At 44.3% G+C, this 18,003-nt stretch overlaps 1 protein-coding gene across 1 annotated transcript in view; it reads right to left on the minus strand.

Moving 5' to 3' along the window:
* Nucleotides 1-583: 583 nt before the first annotated feature.
* The window catches only part of slc7a11 (solute carrier family 7 member 11), a 37,193-nt gene continuing 19,773 nt past the window's right edge, over nt 584-18,003 (minus strand). Inside the window, exons 4-12 of the mRNA XM_083785345.1 lie at nt 12,491-12,616; nt 9,298-9,397; nt 9,051-9,095; nt 8,493-8,616; nt 5,664-5,767; nt 4,780-4,876; nt 3,707-3,856; nt 1,578-1,755; nt 584-1,405 (exon numbers count right to left, since the gene is read on the minus strand). Coding sequence (XP_083641471.1) covers nt 1,350-1,405; nt 1,578-1,755; nt 3,707-3,856; nt 4,780-4,876; nt 5,664-5,767; nt 8,493-8,616; nt 9,051-9,095; nt 9,298-9,397; nt 12,491-12,616 — 980 coding nt within the window. The 3' untranslated portion in view covers nt 584-1,349. The remainder of the gene's footprint in view (nt 1,406-1,577; nt 1,756-3,706; nt 3,857-4,779; nt 4,877-5,663; nt 5,768-8,492; nt 8,617-9,050; nt 9,096-9,297; nt 9,398-12,490; nt 12,617-18,003) is intronic.

Here is an 18,003-nt window from a genome sequence, read left to right on the forward strand (position 1 = left end):
CATTTTTCTTTTTTACAGTCAATGGATATCATATAATACAACCTGCTGCTTCAGCATAGACATTGAGTATGAATAAACTGCACAGATTTGCTATCTCCATTATACTGACAGTACCAAGAAATAAAAAATAAATTGTTCACACTTCTTCACATCAACATTACATCTGCTAAATGCCTAAATTGTATAACACCTCCTGTACATTGCAATACTAAAATCTAAAATGAAGCTGAAAACTAAAATTGGATACAATCACATTTAATGTCTCACGCTTGTGCAGCATGCACATTGCACACATGCACGCACGTGCACGTGCACACACACACACACACACACACACACACACACACACACACACACACACACACACACACACACACACACACACACACAATATTGCAAAGACTGTGAAACATTTATGATGGTGTGCTTTTCTGAAAATGGTGTCATTAATGCCAAACCATTGTCTGCCATTCATTCAAGCCATTAGTTTTCATTAATTTTAGTCCAGTATGAAAATCTACTTGCAGTGAATTGAAACCTGATTGATTTCAACAAACTGCTACTATTTGTTTTTTGTTCAAAGTTATTGCTTTTCTCTGCACTTCAAAGCATAGACCAAACAGAGCATGGCTTAGGGTTAGATACCATAAGACTGAAATTCAAATGTGAAAAAGGCAGTGACGTTTAACCAACATGAACTGAATTATTCAGGTGAGTTTGGCAACGTTTTAATGATGAAAAAATGTAAACATACTAAAAATGAAGGCATTTAATGAGAAAAGTTTATGTACAATATTATGACCAAATATTTGGCACAAATAGCCAATCTAGCAAACCCATTGGTGTGTAGACTATAGGGGGGGAACACAGTGGTCCAAGGATAGAGCCATCCATGGTGGACTCCAGTCAATGAAGTGCACAGGGTTTAACTGTATTTAACCACTTAAACACCAGTTGTAATGTAGCCAATCTACAAGCTCACAAAGTGACGCAACTTAACACATTGTGAGTTTGTAGATCGGCTATTTACATCGAAGATATTTACTGTGGATCGAAAACAGAAAACACACTAGTATAGAGCCCTGAGGGACTCCAACATACAGTATGTGGTTAATGACAGGCAGTTTAACACAATTGGGAAACACACACCGTCAGGATGTCTGCGTCTCCGTGCTGCACTGGATGAGTCCGAGGCGGTCTGGAGTCATACTCATGCTCATAATGATAAATAAGCGACAGCTCTTATTTTTCGTATTCTGAAAGTGAGCATAATCTTTTGTCTGTGAGAGCAAAATCTCATTAAATATCATCTGACGCATGGTTGGAGGAACAGGAAGGGATGACGGGTGTTAATGTTCAGCTGGGACCACCTCCAGTAAGATCTGCAAGAATCTGTTGATGGAATCTGAGGATGGAAAAAACTATTTACAACAAGGCAGGTTGTAAATTGAATTGCCCAACTTGACATTGATCTTAACCTACTACTATCTTCAATAATTCTTCCAGTGGGAATGCACCCACACCCCCATGCACACATGTGAGTGTCCTTAACATGAACACATTTGAGAAGTACTCACCTAAAGCTCTCTGAACACACTTGGGCCTGCGGTCGAACACAATGAAGATGTAGTAGGCCGGAACGCCCGTCAGGGAGATAGCGAACCCAATGCCCGTGTTGACCGGGTCCGAGTAGAGAGAGAGGAAGACCATGAAGAAGCAGGTGAGACAGAAGATGGCCGGGATAAAGAGCGGTACCTGTGGACGAAGGAGGCAGGCAGGCAGGCAGGCAGGCAGGCACAGGCAGGCAGGCAGGCAGGCAGGCAGGCAGGCAGACAGGCAGGCAGACAGGCAGGCAGACAGGCAGGCAGGCAGGCAGGCAGGCAGGCAGGCAGGCAGGCAGGCAGACAGACAGACAGACAGACAGACAGACAGACAGACAGACAGACAGACAGACAGACAGACAGACAGACAGACAGACAGACAGACAGACAGACAGAGAGTTAGGGCTGCAACAAATCGATACGGAATATTTCTTTTTTTAAGATTTAATTTGTGGCTTTTTATGCCTTTATTGATAGTGAATAATAAAATGGTTTAGTCATATTTTACATATCATACAACGCTGGTGTCACATTATTTGAGGGGTTATAGGGCCCCTCCAACATCTGTCATTTGTGTGGCCAAGTCTATGGACTTTTTATGACGAATTTTATCTACCTTTTTATGTCTGTGGTGTTAATGACCTTAAAGGAGCGTGATCCATGGTGGCACGAATTAATTACTACTTCTGACTAACGCAGCCGGTTCACGGGTCTTCTTCACTGCCTTTTTCGTGCATTCTGTTGGCAGGTCAGGTTTATACTGACCTTAAAGGGGCGGTGCAGATCAGGATGGGTTTATACTGACCTTAAAGGGGCGGTACAGGTCAGGCTGGGTGTATGCTGACCTTAAAGGGGCGGTGCAGGTCAGGCTGGGTGTACTGTAAACTGACCTTAAAGGGGCGGTGCCGATCAGGCTGGGTGTACTGTATACTGACCTTAAAGGGGCGGTGCAGGTCAGGCTGGGTGTACTGTAAACTGACCTTAAAGGGGCGGTGCAGGTCAGGCTGGGTGTACTGTAAACTGACCTTAAAGGGGCGGTGTAGGTCAGGCTGGGTGTACTGTATACTGACCTTAAAGGGGCGGTGCAGGTCAGGCTGGGTGTACTGTATACTGACCTTAAAGGGGCGGTGCAGGTCAGGCTGGGTGTACTGTAAACTGACCTTAAAGGGGCGGTGTAGGTCAGGCTGGGTGTACTGTAAACTGACCTTAAAGGGGCGGTGCAGGTCAGGCTGGGTGTACTGTAAACTGACCTTAAAGGGGCGGTGCAGGTCAGGCTGGGTGTACTGTAAACTGACCTTAAAGGGGCGGTGCAGGTCAGGCTGGGTGTACTGTAAACTGACCTTAAAGGGGCGGTGCAGGTCAGGCTGGGTGTACTGTAAACTGACCTTAAAGGGGCGGTGCAGGTCAGGCTGGGTGTACTGTAAACTGACCTTAAAGGGGCGGTGCAGGACAGGCTGGGTGTACTGTATACTGACCTTAAAGGGGCGGTGCAGGTCAGGCTGGGTGTACTGTAAACTGACCTTAAAGGGGCGGTGCAGGTCAGGCTGGGTGTACTGTAAACTGACCTTAAAGGGGCGGTGCAGGTCAGGCTGGGTGTACTGTAAACTGACCTTAAAGGGGCGGTGCAGGTCAGGCTGGGTGTACTGTAAACTGACCTTAAAGGGGCGGTGCAGGTCAGGCTGGGTGTACTGTATACTGACCTTAAAGGGGCGGTGCAGGTCAGGCTGGGTGTACTGTAAACTGACCTTAAAGGGGCGGTGCAGGTCAGGCTGGGTGTACTGTAAACTGACCTTAAAGGGGCGGTGCAGGTCAGGCTGGGTGTACTGTAAACTGACCTTAAAGGGGCGGTGCAGGTCAGGCTGGGTGTACTGTAAACTGACCTTAAAGGGGCGGTGCAGGTCAGGCTGGGTGTACTGTAAACTGACCTTAAAGGGGCGGTGCAGGTCAGGCTGGGTGTACTGTATACTGACCTTAAAGGGGCGGTGCAGGTCAGGCTGGGTGTACTGTAAACTGACCTTAAAGGGGCGGTGCAGGTTAGGCTGGGTGTACTGTAAACTGACCTTAAAGGGGCGGTGTAGGTCAGGCTGGGTGTACTGTAAACTGACCTTAAAGGGGCGGTGCAGGTCAGGCTGGGTGTAGCGTAGGTACATGAGTCCCATCACCGCCACGCCGATGAACAGCCAGCGCAGGAAGCTCATGAAGTTCAACAAGCTGTAGATGTCCCCCACGAAAACCTGTAGTATCGTCATAGGGTACTGTACACACACACACACACGCACACATGCACGGCACGCACGTGCACACACACACGTGCACACACACGCACATGCACACGCACACGCACGCACACACACACACACACACACACACACACACACACACACACACACACACACACACACACACACACACACACACACACACACACACACACACACACAGTTAAGATAAAACAATAACCGCAGCAGCTATTTGTCTGTCTGTCTGTCTGTCTGTCTGTCTATTGTTTTCGACATTCTTACTTATATTTGTATTACTGTTACCGTGCATTGTGTTATTATGTTAGCACGGTTCTGTGGAAGCGGAACAAAGACCCACCAACAGTTTATGTGACAAATAATACCTTTCTTGATTCTTAAGATTCTTGAAAAGCTGAAAAGCTCTCCAGCATTTCACACATGGTGACACGACCCATCATATCCTAATGTCAAGGCTGGTGGTACAGGATTAGCAACTATAAGTCTGATACTGGTTGCATGGTGCTGCAGTGCGTGCAGTGGTGTAAAAAGTACTACATTTATTGACTTAAGTACAAGTGTCAATAAATACCGCAATGTAGAAATACTGTTTCAAGTAAAACTCCTGCATTCAACATTTATTCAAAAGTACAAAAGTTATTACATACAGTATGAATGAATGGACCATTGTAAGAGCTTTGAGTAAGCACGTAGTGCATAGAAAAGCGCTATAAAAATGCAATCCATTATTATTACAATTATTATTAGTATTACAGAATGTCCGATTTCACATGTTTTCGTATTTAAAATTGGAAATACTCAAGTACAGTAAAAGTAACTCAGAGTTGTACTTGAGTATTTACTTTACACCTTTGTGTGTGTGTGTGTGTGTGTGTGTGTGTGTGTGTGTGTGTGTGTGTGTGTGTTTGCCAAATACTGACCAGGACGATGACAGCCGGCAGTGGAGTGTTTCTGCGAACATGAATCATGGACAGAACCTCGGGTAGATGGCCCTCTCGTGATGCCACAAAGAACATTCTGCCAGGAGACACACACACACACACACACACACACACACACACACACACACACACACACACACACACACACACACACACACACACACACACACACACACACACACACACACACATAAGTGAGTGAGGCGCAAGCGAATGAACATGAAAATGAATATGCTACACTATTAGGTTCCTTCATCCTTAACCTGTATGATTGAAACAGAGTTATTACCACCACCCTGCCTGCTGGAAATTAATCTCATAATATATGGGATTGTCAACAGAAGGCTTAGCGTTATTGCTTTGCAGTACAGGGAGTTAAATCACTTGTACTTCTTTAACTATTATGTCATGTGCTTTTCTTTCCAGCAAGCTATTTCGTGTTTCTCAGTTGTTTTTAGTCCTTTGAATTCTCATTTGTCGCATCCGTTTAATTGCTTCATGTTGCCTGTTTAGTTTAATCTCTATAATTGTTTCTTAAGTCTCGCTCGTTTCTGTTTTTATTCTGTGAAAGAATATTTTAGAATATACAAAGTTTTGGTGTCTTTTCAGATGGGCGTCCGTGGGCCAAATGCATAGCAATATGGAGGGTCCTTGACGTGACAATGTTTCAGAAGCACTGACCTGGAGAATGTTTCAGAAGCACTGACCTGGAGAATGTTTCAGAAGCACTGACCTGGAGAATGTTTCAGAAGCACTGACCTGGAGAATGTTTCAGAAGCACTGACCTGGAGAATGTTTCAGAAGAACTGACCTGGGGTCTGTTTCAGAAGCACTGACCTGGGGTCTGTTTCAGAAGCACTGACCTGGAGAAGGCGAAGAGACCTCCGTTCATGGAGCCGTAACACGACATGGCCACGAAGATGGGCACAGCGTAGGAGAAGTTCCCCAACACCTTCTCTGCAAACGTCTGTGAGGAGAGAGAGACAATGAAATCACAGAGAGAGAGAGAGGGAGAGAGAGAGAGAGAGAGAGAGAGAGAGAGAGAGAGAGAGAGAGAGAGAGAGAAAGAGAGAGAGAGACGTAAACACAATGAGTTCAGCTGAAACCAGTGGTTGACAAAGTACTGTACATACGCAGTGCAAATTACGAAAGTCAAATTTTCTATTTTCTATATCTACATGTATATCAATGCATTGCTGTATTGAAATTAAGAACATTTCCATTTTGTAGTCACATTTTCAATGTTACTGGTAGTCACATGTCACGTCGCGTTCTCACAAAATCGGAATGCGTAGACGTGCCAGTAAAAAAAAAGAAAAACTAGGCAAGAACGGCGGCAGAAGCAGATTTGACAATGACCAATGATCTAGTCGAGCGAGTGCCCGATGGCCTAGTGATGGGTAGATGGCCCTCTCGTGATGGCCTATACAAACTCATTGGCCAAAATTGCACCGTGCGTGCCTGCGTGCGTGCGTATGCAATATGAATTTCTTTAGTTCAAATATCACATAGGGAACTAAATGCCATTACAAGTCAATAATGGTATGCATTGTGAGGCTGCCGTTCCTGTGATATAGTGTTATTAGTTATACACGGAGCCTGCATAATGTGAAAGTTTTTGCATCTCATCATGTTCAAGTATAATGCATTTATAATGTATCTCCGTGTCCTAACGATGCTTCCATATTGCTTTATAATGAGCAGCAGCAGCCCCCAAAGTTTGCCAATGCCTTCTATGTGCATCTTTGTTCTTCTTTCTTCTTTCACAGTTCAAATCAAGTTCTTGCAATCCAGAACCAGTTTGAGAGGCTGACTTTTATTCCCTGCCTATATATATACAGGAGAGAAGAGCACCAGCATGCAGCAATGCCCTCCCATCTCTTCCCTGATAAAAGGACTGATAAATGCTCTTAACGCCTCTCTTAAGGCAGATCTTATCACTCACCACATACAGCGCAATAAAGCTAACCGCGTTAGAGGACAAGGACGTCTGTGATTCGATCCAGGGGGGGGGGGTTCTTTAGTGAACCGGTCTAACACACCAACCCTGCAGGCTTGTACAGTAGTAGTCATAGCACTCCCCCCTCTGTCTAATAGGCCAAGATGCTGTTATTAGGGAATGTGTGTGCGTGTGTGATCTGATTAGCATTAGCAGGGAAGCGCTGACAATTACATTATAGCTGCTTTTATTATTTTGTGATGGGAAGTGGAGGTGTCGGGCGCCGTCCACTAATGATGACACCTTAAGTGCAGGAAGGCGGTGGTAGAACCTTCCCTCCTTCCTTGAGGAGTAAACAGTGCTAATAAGTGGGAGTCCAGACGTGTGTTTTGAAGCATCGGGTTCCGTTCAAGACAAGTGGACGGCCAAATAGGGCTCAATGGAGCTATAATGTGGATAATACAACCTTCATAAGTATCGTAAAGTGTGGGCGAGGTGATGTCTAGGACCTGTTTACACTGACTGGGTGGTTAAAGGTGTAGTTCACCACAAAAAAGACTTTTTTTCTATCCATTACACACCCCATGAAGCCTTGAATTCATGGAGATGCTTTGTTGTTGTTGTTGTTGCATTCCTGAGCCAATCATTTGATGACTAGCCAGTAGGAGACTCAATTGAGTTTAACAACACAAACACAAATCATGTCCCTGGCACAAAATGTGTCCCTGGTTGACCCAGATACATCGCAGGGAGACTTACTGTTCAGGACAGCTAAAAACCTGTTATTTTTGTTGGTCCCATGAAGCCCAGATAATAATAATAATAATAAGCAGACATGGCAACACTGCTGGTGGACTGCTGGAGGAATGAAGGGAAAACAGCGCCCCCTGAAGTCACAGATCACAAAACTGAATCTTATTCTTACTATTTGTGACCAGATTTGACTGAGAGCATGCCATCACGCAAATTCTCATTTTAACTGAGTTAATAGCACAGGCAGACTCTTCACATACTAGAGCATGTCTGAAATAAGTGTCAGAGCTGAAATCGACATGTTAAATGCTTAAACATGTAGCCAGGTGTAATGTTAGTCCACAGAAGTGAACCTTTCAAGCCTGTTTTCTCAACTCTCAAACTGCACAACCAATATGTCAATTTGAGCTATGATTCCCCGCTTTCATATGACATGAAAAAACAAAAAGTAATAGTAATTCAATGACTTATAATGTCTGTCAGAAATGGTCACCAGATGGGGGGTCCTTGGCATGAAACTGAAATTAAAATTGCAGAACCCTTTGAGAACCACAGACTTAAGGGCTCCCCTCAAACCACAAGCCTCCTCACATTAGCATATTACAAAGAGAGTGATGTTTCACTTTTCCCCCAAATGTAAAACGTTTATTAGCGTTTTTTTGTGAATTGTCCTCTCAGATTATGGGACTGATGCTATAGCCATGGTTGCAGTTCTATATCCCGGATGGACGGTGGAAATGACGGGTATGGAGACTATGGACTAGTTGCTATAGAGGGTATGCACATGCCTAAAGTGAGTGGCAAATCCAGTGGCAAAGTGAGTTTAACTTTGTTTAATGCAATCAGATAGGACTATTCTGTATGCATGGGCTGTCAAGGCCAGAAACAGAAAGTATATAGTTTTTGCAACTCAGTAGGCGTTCCCACATAACTTCCAGGTATGAAGATGCTGCCACGTGCATACCCTCTATGCAGTAGTAGTAGTAAAATGAATTGTTACCACAGCGACAGCCGGTGAAGCCAGCAGCTCCTCAGCGGACAAGACGGCGTAGTATGCTACGTTGGTCAACACGTAGCAGGAGGTGACGATGGCCATGGAGATGCAGATGGCCAACGGCACGGTCCTGAGGGACGGAGACACAGACACTATCATGTTACTTGGTTTAACAACTGAAACCCTCTGCATCACTGTTTCACAAACAGTGGGTTGGGACCCATGTTCGGGTCACGGACCAAACCCGTTTCATACAGAAAAACATATATATAAAAAAAACAAAAAACGTAAGTTTAAAGTAAAAAGTCCCAACTTTTTATCAATTAAAAACAATTCCAAAATCAAATAATTTAAAACCCTAACCGTATAGTTTACTTTGTTGACTGATGGGGTCTCCCATGGGATATACCTGACTGGGGTCTGTATTATAGATACACCAAACCTATCCAAAAACATCTACAAGGTCTAATATGCATTGTGACATTGTAGATTGGGTGTATATTGGTTTTCTCTCTCTCTCTCTCTCTCTCTCTCTCTCTCTCTCTCTCTCTCTCTCTCTCTCACCTTTCAGGGTTGTCCACCTCTTCAGTCACAAAGTTCAGATAGAACCTGGTAAAGGAAATGAAAGACATATCAGTTACACTGGACGATAAGAATATCATGAACTGAACAATTATGTGTAAAGAGAAAGAAGCAAGGCCTCACGTGTGTGTGTGTGTGTGTGTGTGTGTGTGTGTGTGTGTGTGTGTGTGTGTGTGTGTGTGTGTGTGTGTGTGTGTGTGTGTGTGTGTGTGTGTGTGTGTGTACCTACCACCCAGCGTATGCATACATCCCTGAGTAGAAGGCCAAGGGAAGGCCACTCAACTTCACACTGCCCATATCAAAGGCATTCTCAAAGTTTCTGGTTTCCCCTAGTTAAACACACACACACACACACACACACACACATGCGCGCGCGCGCACACACACACACACACACACACACACACACACACACACACACACACACACACACACACACACACACACACACACACACACACACACACACACACACACACACACACACACACAAGGACACCAATTGCAAGATTGGGCATCAATACTTCTTGTGCAGTTTCAAGCACCATACTCTGATAAATGTCAAGGTGAGCTCGGAACATCAAAGGCTATCTTAAATAAAACAATCGTAAAAATACCCATAACCATAAAACAGATCAACTGGACTGTTGTACAGTAGCCTACGTATTGCTGAACAGGAGACAGAAGCTGCCAGCAAAGGCTGCCATTAAATCATCCTCACATTAAACTCACTTAAACTTAACAATTCCCACACATAAAGTCATTAACGACAGCATATAACAGCGATTTTCACAAACATTGAAGACAAAAGTGAGGACGCAAATTGTGATTGGCCAGAATGAGATAATGTTTGATGATGTATAAGATGATAAGAGTGCCGCTCACTTCACATTGGTGTGATTTCATTGATAATATAACAATATAGCCTACCAAGAGTAAGTAAGAGTAAGAAAACTAGATTGATAGATTCATCACAAGCTGTGGAATGATGGCAGATTATTACAGACCAAACTAGAAAAAGTGCCCTTCTGGGCACAGGTCTCCACCAGGATTTCTTCCTCAGCCTAGTGGGAATATGCGTGCACAGTTTCATGGCAATCGGACGCTGCGTTGAGGAGTTGTGGGGATTTGTACAAAGCGGGCTACTCCTGAAAACTGTAGGAGCCAATCGTGGCCAATCAGGATGGAATATGAGAAATCCAACAAACCTGTCTTGATCACATGACTATGGAGATCATGTGTACCGATTTGCGTGAAATTTGGCTAAAATCTGAAGGAGTAATAATAGAAAATGTGTTTTACATATGTCGGCCTCCTGGTGGCGCTATAAAGAGCAGATGTGAAAAATTCCAGGCAAAGGTTTTTCCTTGGCCTCTAGGGAGTTGGCATACAAAGTTATCCACAGATCCGTGCAGTTAGAGGTAAAAACACTTTTCGGCCAGTTATAGCGCCACCTTGAGGCTGAGTTGAAATTGTTCATGTGGCATTTCGTCCTCGGCCTAGTGGGAATGTGGGTGCAGAATTTCACGGAAATCACGCGATGTGTTCATGATTTGCAGCATTTTGTTTGAAACTGAGCACTCCTGTGAACTTTGGAAGCCAATCTTAACCAATCAGGATGGAGTCTGAGAAATCTGAAAGACCAGTTTCGTTGAATGGCTCTAGAGAGACTGTGTACCAATTTGCGTGATGTTTGGACAAAATCTGTAGGTGTACTGTGCAAAAACTTGTTTTGCACAAAGCGGCCTCCTGGTGGCGCTATAACAGGCCGTTCTGCAAAATTTGGCATCGACCGGGTTAACGGTGGCCGAGATTAGCTGCTCACGGACGGACGGACACACACACACACACACACACACACGGACGGACGGACACACGGACGGACGGAGTGCAAAACATACTCTCCCCCCATGCCTTCGGCCTGGTGGAGACAATAAGGCAACAATGATGTCAGGGTGTTATTGCATGTACTGGATTCCTTAGTGTAGTGGTGTTCAAACCGCGGGTCACCCCACCCCCTGGTGGAGTGCAAAGGAATTGTATTTTTAATTTATAGAATTGCCTTATTTTCTCATAAAGCCCCAGCAGAAATTGCTGATCTACAAACTCACAACATGATGATGCAAAGTGGCACATTGTGAGCTTGTTGATTGGATATTCCCTCTATTCATTTAATGCAACTAATAAGTAATGGTTAAAATGCAGTAATGTGAGGTATGTTAATCAGTTAGGTTCTTATATGCTGCACCAGTTTGCAGAATATTAATTAAAAAGTAATTTTCATTAATTGGGCCGTGGGTGCACTGTTTAACCCATTTTGGGCGGGTACCCCTTTTGGTGTTAGGCTGTTAGCATTATGTTATGCTTTAGCTATTGCAAAATCGAAGAACGACATAGAAACATAGCTTTTTCAGAAAACTGTCAGGATGTAGAAGACATTTTTAGAATCTGATCTCAGGTCAGAATGGGCTAATGTCTCCTCTTGTCCAACTCAGGAATTTCTACATATTTCTATGAACAAAACCTGTCATCTACCACTAGTAATTAAGTACCGATGGCTTAGAGCTGTTTACTGAAATGAATGCATCTCCTTCCTCTCTCCCTTTCTCTCCTCACCGGCACCGCTTGTCTAATTCTTATTAACAGGATTAATGAAGAAGAATCAAGTGCTTGAAAATAGTTCATCTCCAATTTGAGCACAATGTTTGTCTCATGTTGAACGTGGGTGTTGAAATCGAAAGGATTTTGATTGCAATCAGTGTGCATGCATTGTGATTGCGAACTACCTGCTCTGCTCTGGAGATGAGACTATAACTAAACTGGTGTAAACGCAAAGTGCAAACCAAAGCTAATTTTAAGACCAATATGCCCATGGGCGCTAAAGAGGCACAAGATAATTTGTTATTTAGACAGCAGGGGTGTAAAACTGTGTTGGTCGGAAGATAGCAATGACAATTGTGCTGCCCTATACCTTTCACCAGATGGAATGTATAGGCCCCAGAGAGTTACAGACCCATAGGGTCCATTTGGATCTATCAATTCTTTAACACCCCATGGAACGCCTGAACGCATCTCTGGCTTGTCCTTGAGCAAGACACTGAACCCCGGCCTAACTGCTCCTGATGAGCAGGTTGGTGCCTTGCATGGTTTCCCCTGCCATCTGCCATCTGTGTGTTAATGTGTGAACTGTGAATGTAGTGCATGTTGTAAAACATTCAGTCCGTTTAACATCCAGCACTTTGCAGATTTTGATTACTATTACAAAACATATTCAACACTTTATACTGCAGATATATAAAACGTAATGCGACCACGTGCATTGTGAGCTTGTAATCGTAGATCTGCTATTTAAATTTGAGCAAATTGTGAAATGGGACATTCTGTTTGCTGTCTGTCCTGTCCTGCGGGGAGCGTTGGTATACCTTTGAAGAGCTGATAGAGTCCAGGCACTATGATGATGGCGATGGCCAGCAGCTTAGAGAAGGTGAGGAAGATCTGAATCCTGGCCGTCCAACTCACACTCATGCTGTTCAGGTACATAACAGAGGCTATAGACGCATGGAGAGAAAAAAAACACAGATAAAAAACTGGAATCACGTTAGACACTCATGCTGTTCATAACAGAAGCTACGCGGAGACAACAACAGATGAGACTGAATACCCGAAATACTGCTGTTCAGGTACATAGCCAGTGGTGGAAGAACTACTCAGACTTGTTTTACTTAAGTAAAAGCACAACATAACAGTATATTATTGTTGCTGTCGGGCAGAAACATCTTATCTCCATATTTTACCTTGTGTTTTTTTTTGTAAATGAATGCCCTGCGAGGCTGCGACGTGATCATACTAGAGCGAGCGCGTCACACAGACCTAGCAAAAATAGCAGATCTGAAAGCTCGAAACGGAGTTCGAATTGGTGTGTTTTGTGCTTGTCGATCTGCTATTGTTGATTGACTCTTTTTTAATTTGAATCGTGAAAAGTAACACGTTTGAACATACAGTATGAGGTTTCCACCCGACAGAGACGACATAAAAGCAAACTACCGTTACAAGTAAAAGTCCCGTATTAAAATTTGAGTAAAAGTACAAAAAGTATAGCGTAGAGACAGAATACAGATAACACAATATCACATATAAATACTCATGCTGTTTCAAACATAACAGAAGCAATGTACACGGAGAGAGACAACAGATAAGACATAAATGCTCATACTGTTAAGAGATACATAACAGAATACCACTGGCAGGCAAAAACATTGTATCTCCGTATTTGAACCACACTATTGTTTTAGTTTTGTTTGTACATTAATGCCCTACTACTTTGTTGCGCAAAAGTAGCAGAAAATATTTTAGATCTATTTTCAGCAGCGCCTCCAAACTGACTCGAGTCCCGCCACCCCTACAATAAGAGAGTTAAGAGGTAATCTCTCAAGACAGGCGGCTTGGGGCGGCTATGCTCAGGAGGTAGAGCAGGTCGTCCAATGATCCGTGGATCGGTGGTTCGAATCCCGGGCAATGAATTGCATTTTTAATGAATTGCATTTTCATAGCGCTTTTCCACGTGCTCAAATCGCTTTACAATGGTTCATTCATTCATACGTTGGGAGGTGACGCGGAGAACAGTCGACGCCAGCGTCCTCACTTCCCACATTCACACACCAATGGTGGCAAGCTCACACCGACAGACTCATTGGAGGCAATGTAGGGTTCAGTGTCTTGCCCAAGGACACTTCGAACCGCCGACCCAGGGATCATTGGACAACTGCTCTACTTCCTGAGCCACAGCCGCCCTAAGGCAAGACACTGTACCCCACATTGCCTCCAATGAGTCGGTCGGTGCCTCGCATGGTAGCTTGCCACCATTGGTGTGTGAATATGGGAGTTGACGTCGACTGTTCTCCGCTTCACCTCCCAATGTACGAGTGAATGAACCATTGTAAACTGTAAAGCGATTTGAGCACTATGAAAATGCAATTCATGAAGACGGAGCTAGAGCTCCGCAGCAGATGTTAGGAATGAAAACAACGACACGTGCGACCGGAAGAGGAGGGACCAAACGGGACGACATCCTGTTATCCACATACTACTGGGCGCCGCCCACAGAGGTGAATTCAAAGGAAAAAACTACAGAGGGCGGTGTTTTTCCTTTTTTTCTTGTGCCGATGAGTTCTCAGATTTCACAAGAGGTAGAGGAGTTGTCTACGGCCTCTTCTGTGTGTTATGGCCACCTCAATGCATTTCCAATGGGAGTCACATGGTTTCATGACTGGCAACAAGGCTGTTGCATGGCTTTCTTCTGCCCTCCCCCCATGTAACAAGGTTGTGTCTTCAAACCAAGTGACACCCATTGGAAATGCATTGAGGCGGCCATGACACTCGCAACATCCAAGACACAATGGGCTCCAATTTCGTCTCCGAATTTACCTGCAATGCGGCCCGCAATTGAGCCGCTGCCCGAAAATGAATATAGGAGCTTTCTCTGTCCCTTAAAGGTGTAGTGAAATGAAAAAGACGTTTTTCACACTTTTAGACCATATCCGTGGTCATCCTATATGTTTTTATATCAAAGGTCCATAAAATGATTGCATTATTTATTTATTAAAACGAAAACGTGCTGCGTGATGACGTGTAGAGATACACATCGATAAAAGCCAATAACAATGAAGCTCACCCGTTTAATTCCCCATATTTGCGCATCCATTCAGCACAGCTGCTATTGATTACAGAATACTCCGTTTTTATTTCCATTCCAGATAACATCCAGGCAGTGTATTACTCGCTTTCAACTTAATCATCACGCTAAAATATGTATCTGAAAACATTATAGGGTAGAAATAAGCCACATAACAGTAAACTGGTGTAGCTGGCCGACCATATGATTTATAAACAAACACACACCACGCTGTTGCGCATAGCATTAGCCACCATCCCTAGCTACCGTCCCATCGCCTGAAGGGATGCGACGCTCTGATTGGTTCAGAAACTTCAGACCGGTGTTTCATGTTGAAACACCATTTTCATGTTGTTCACCATTTCCGTTTCACTACACCTTTAACCCATTTTGGGCGGGAACCCCTTTTGGTGTTTAAACATTATGTTAAAAATCGTAAAAATGTGTCGCAAATCAATGAATATATATTCTTTCAAAATGAATGTTTTTAACCTGTCTAAATGGGGGATAATGGTATTTTCGTCCAGCGTCACCCACTATCTTTTTTGCTGACACCGGTATTTGCGCCTAGAGGTGTGGTCATGGGCGTGTTGGCACGCTTTCCCCTAGATTGCTATTTTGGTCACACACATTTGGGAAGACGATAGTGGAGTTTAAAACCACCTGTAACCACCTTATACCCGTAAACCGTGCCAAATTAGTTTGGTAAAGCGATGTGGGCTGCGCGCCTGCATGGAGATATCCTTGGAGTAAGGCTGCGTCATCTCTCCTTATTGTCTTTGTAATTTTCCTATAATCAGCAGAAGTGAGTGCCTTCCTTGTGTCCATTGTGTTTATAATTGTATAGTCAAAGACTATGTGCGATTCCACGCATTTGTTCGTTCAGTTTCATCATCCCATAGCGCAGCAAATGGCGTTTAATCTAATTGACCAACCTTTCCTTTCCGCTTGATACCGTTTCGTAGAGACGGCCTACACGCTCGATCTATATACCAAATGAAAGCCCGAATTTCGTAGTTTACATAGTATTTTGAATTTTCTTAAATGAGCAAGATTTGAGCGAGTTGTGACTCAATGAAAAGACGAGTGTTCTTGGCTCTGTGCGGTGGAGAAGAAAAAAGAAAAGAAAATAGTGCCCTTCTGGGCACAGGTCTCCACCAGGATGAGCAGATGTGAAGAATTCCAGGCAAAGGTTTTTCCTTGGCCTCTAGGGAGTTGGCATACAAAGTTATCCACAGATCCGTGCAGTTAGAGGTAAAAACACTTTTCGGCCAGTTATAGCGCCACCTTGAGGCTGAGTCGAAATTGTTCATGTGGCATTTCGTCCTTGGCCTAGTAGGAATGTGGGTGCACAATTTCACGGAAATCATGCGATGTGTTCATGATTTGCAGCATTTTGTTTGAAACTGAGCACTCCTGTGAACTTTGGAAGCCAATCTTAACCAATCAGGATGGAGTCTGAGAAATCTGAAATACCGGTTTCGTTGAATGGCTCTAGAGAGACTGTGTACCAATTTGCGTGATGTTTGGACAAAATCTGTAGGTGTACTGTGCAAAAACTTGTTTTGCACAAAGCGGCCTCCTGGTGGCGCTATAACAGGCCGTTCTGGAAAGAGGTTCATCGTTGGCATCCAGGGAGTGTGTGTGCAAAATTTGGCATCGACCGGGTTAACGGTGGCTGAGATTAGCTGCTCACGGACACACGGACGGACACACACACGGACGGACGGACGGACGGACACACACACGGACGGACGGACGGAGTGCAAAACATACTCTCCCCCCATGCCTTCGGCCTGGTGGAGACAATTAGACTGTGTACCAATTTGCGTGTTTTTGGACAAAATCTGTAGGTGTACTGTGCAAAAACTTGTTTTGCACAAAGCGGCCTCCTGGTGGCGCTATAACAGGCCGTTCTGGAAAGTTTGGGGCAGAGGTTCATCGTTGGCATCCAGGGAGTGTGTGTGCAAAATTTGGCATCGACCGGGTTAACGGTGGCTGAGATTAGCTGCTCACGGACACACGGACGGACACACACACGGACGGACGGACGGACGGACACACACACGGACGGAGTGCAAAACATACTCTCCCCCCATGCCTTCGGCCTGGTGGAGACAATTAGACTGTGTACCAATTTGCGTGATGTTTGGACAAAATCTGTAGGTGTACTGTGCAAAAACTTGTTTTGCACAAAGCGGCCTCTTGGTGGCGCTATAACAGGCCGTTCTGGAAAGTTTGGGGCAGAGGTTCATCGTTGGCATCCAGGGAGTGTGTGTGCAAAATTTGGCATCGACCGGGTTAACGGTGGCTGAGATTAGCTGCTCACGGACACACGGACGGACACACACACGGACGGACGGACGGACGGACACACACACGGACGGACGGACGGAGTGCAAAACATACTCTCCCCCCATGCCTTCGGCCTGGTGGAGACAAAAAGAACGACATGTGGGGGGGGGGGGGATGCCAGCAACGCAACACTCTTCCATGGGCTATAGACCGTAAGGCTATGAAGCAATACAGCACTAACGGATAAGGGATCTATTAAAGGCAATGGCACGTGGACTGGTGATTGGTTAAATTTGGTTTAATTATTGTAACGCCCAAACCACACCAATGCATAATATAACGGGTAACGGAGGTGTTTAAGGGATTTAGACAGGTAACCAAAATATCAACTTTAGTGGGGGAACACCCTTTCCCCACTCCTAAATCCCCAAATAGTGGCTTTAGAAAGATGAGACAAAAATGGAGCCCAATGTGTCTTGCTTGTGTCTTATGTGTGAGTGAGGCCTACAAGTGCATGGCTTGCGGCATCATAAAGACAAACACAAAACAGACCACCTTCACAACACATAATGTATTGTACAGAACTGTTATTATTAATTCAGTAATTTATTTATTTATCCTGAAAAGTAATTGTTTTGGACATGTTTTGTTTCTGCCCAACTGCGAAAAGAAGCTACGTGGAGAGCGACAAAAACAGATAACACAGAACCACATAAATACTCATGCTGTTCAGGTACAAAACACAAGCTACAGGGACAACAACAGATTAACACAGATACGACAAAACACAGACAGCGGAATGGGCGCGAGGGCAAAAGACACATACATAAGTAGACAGAATCCATTCTGTGATAATGCTTTCGGACAGATTGTTTTAGGTTTTTTACTTTTTTTTCATGTTTTGTTTGTTTGTTTCTTTCTTTTTAACTTGTTTTTTCGCCAATACGATCAGTGTTCCTTTCATCTTTC

This window comes from Protomyctophum parallelum (assembly GCF_964188405.1).
Source record: "Protomyctophum parallelum genome assembly, chromosome: 16".
Classification (NCBI taxonomy): Eukaryota; Metazoa; Chordata; class Actinopteri; order Myctophiformes; family Myctophidae; genus Protomyctophum; species Protomyctophum parallelum.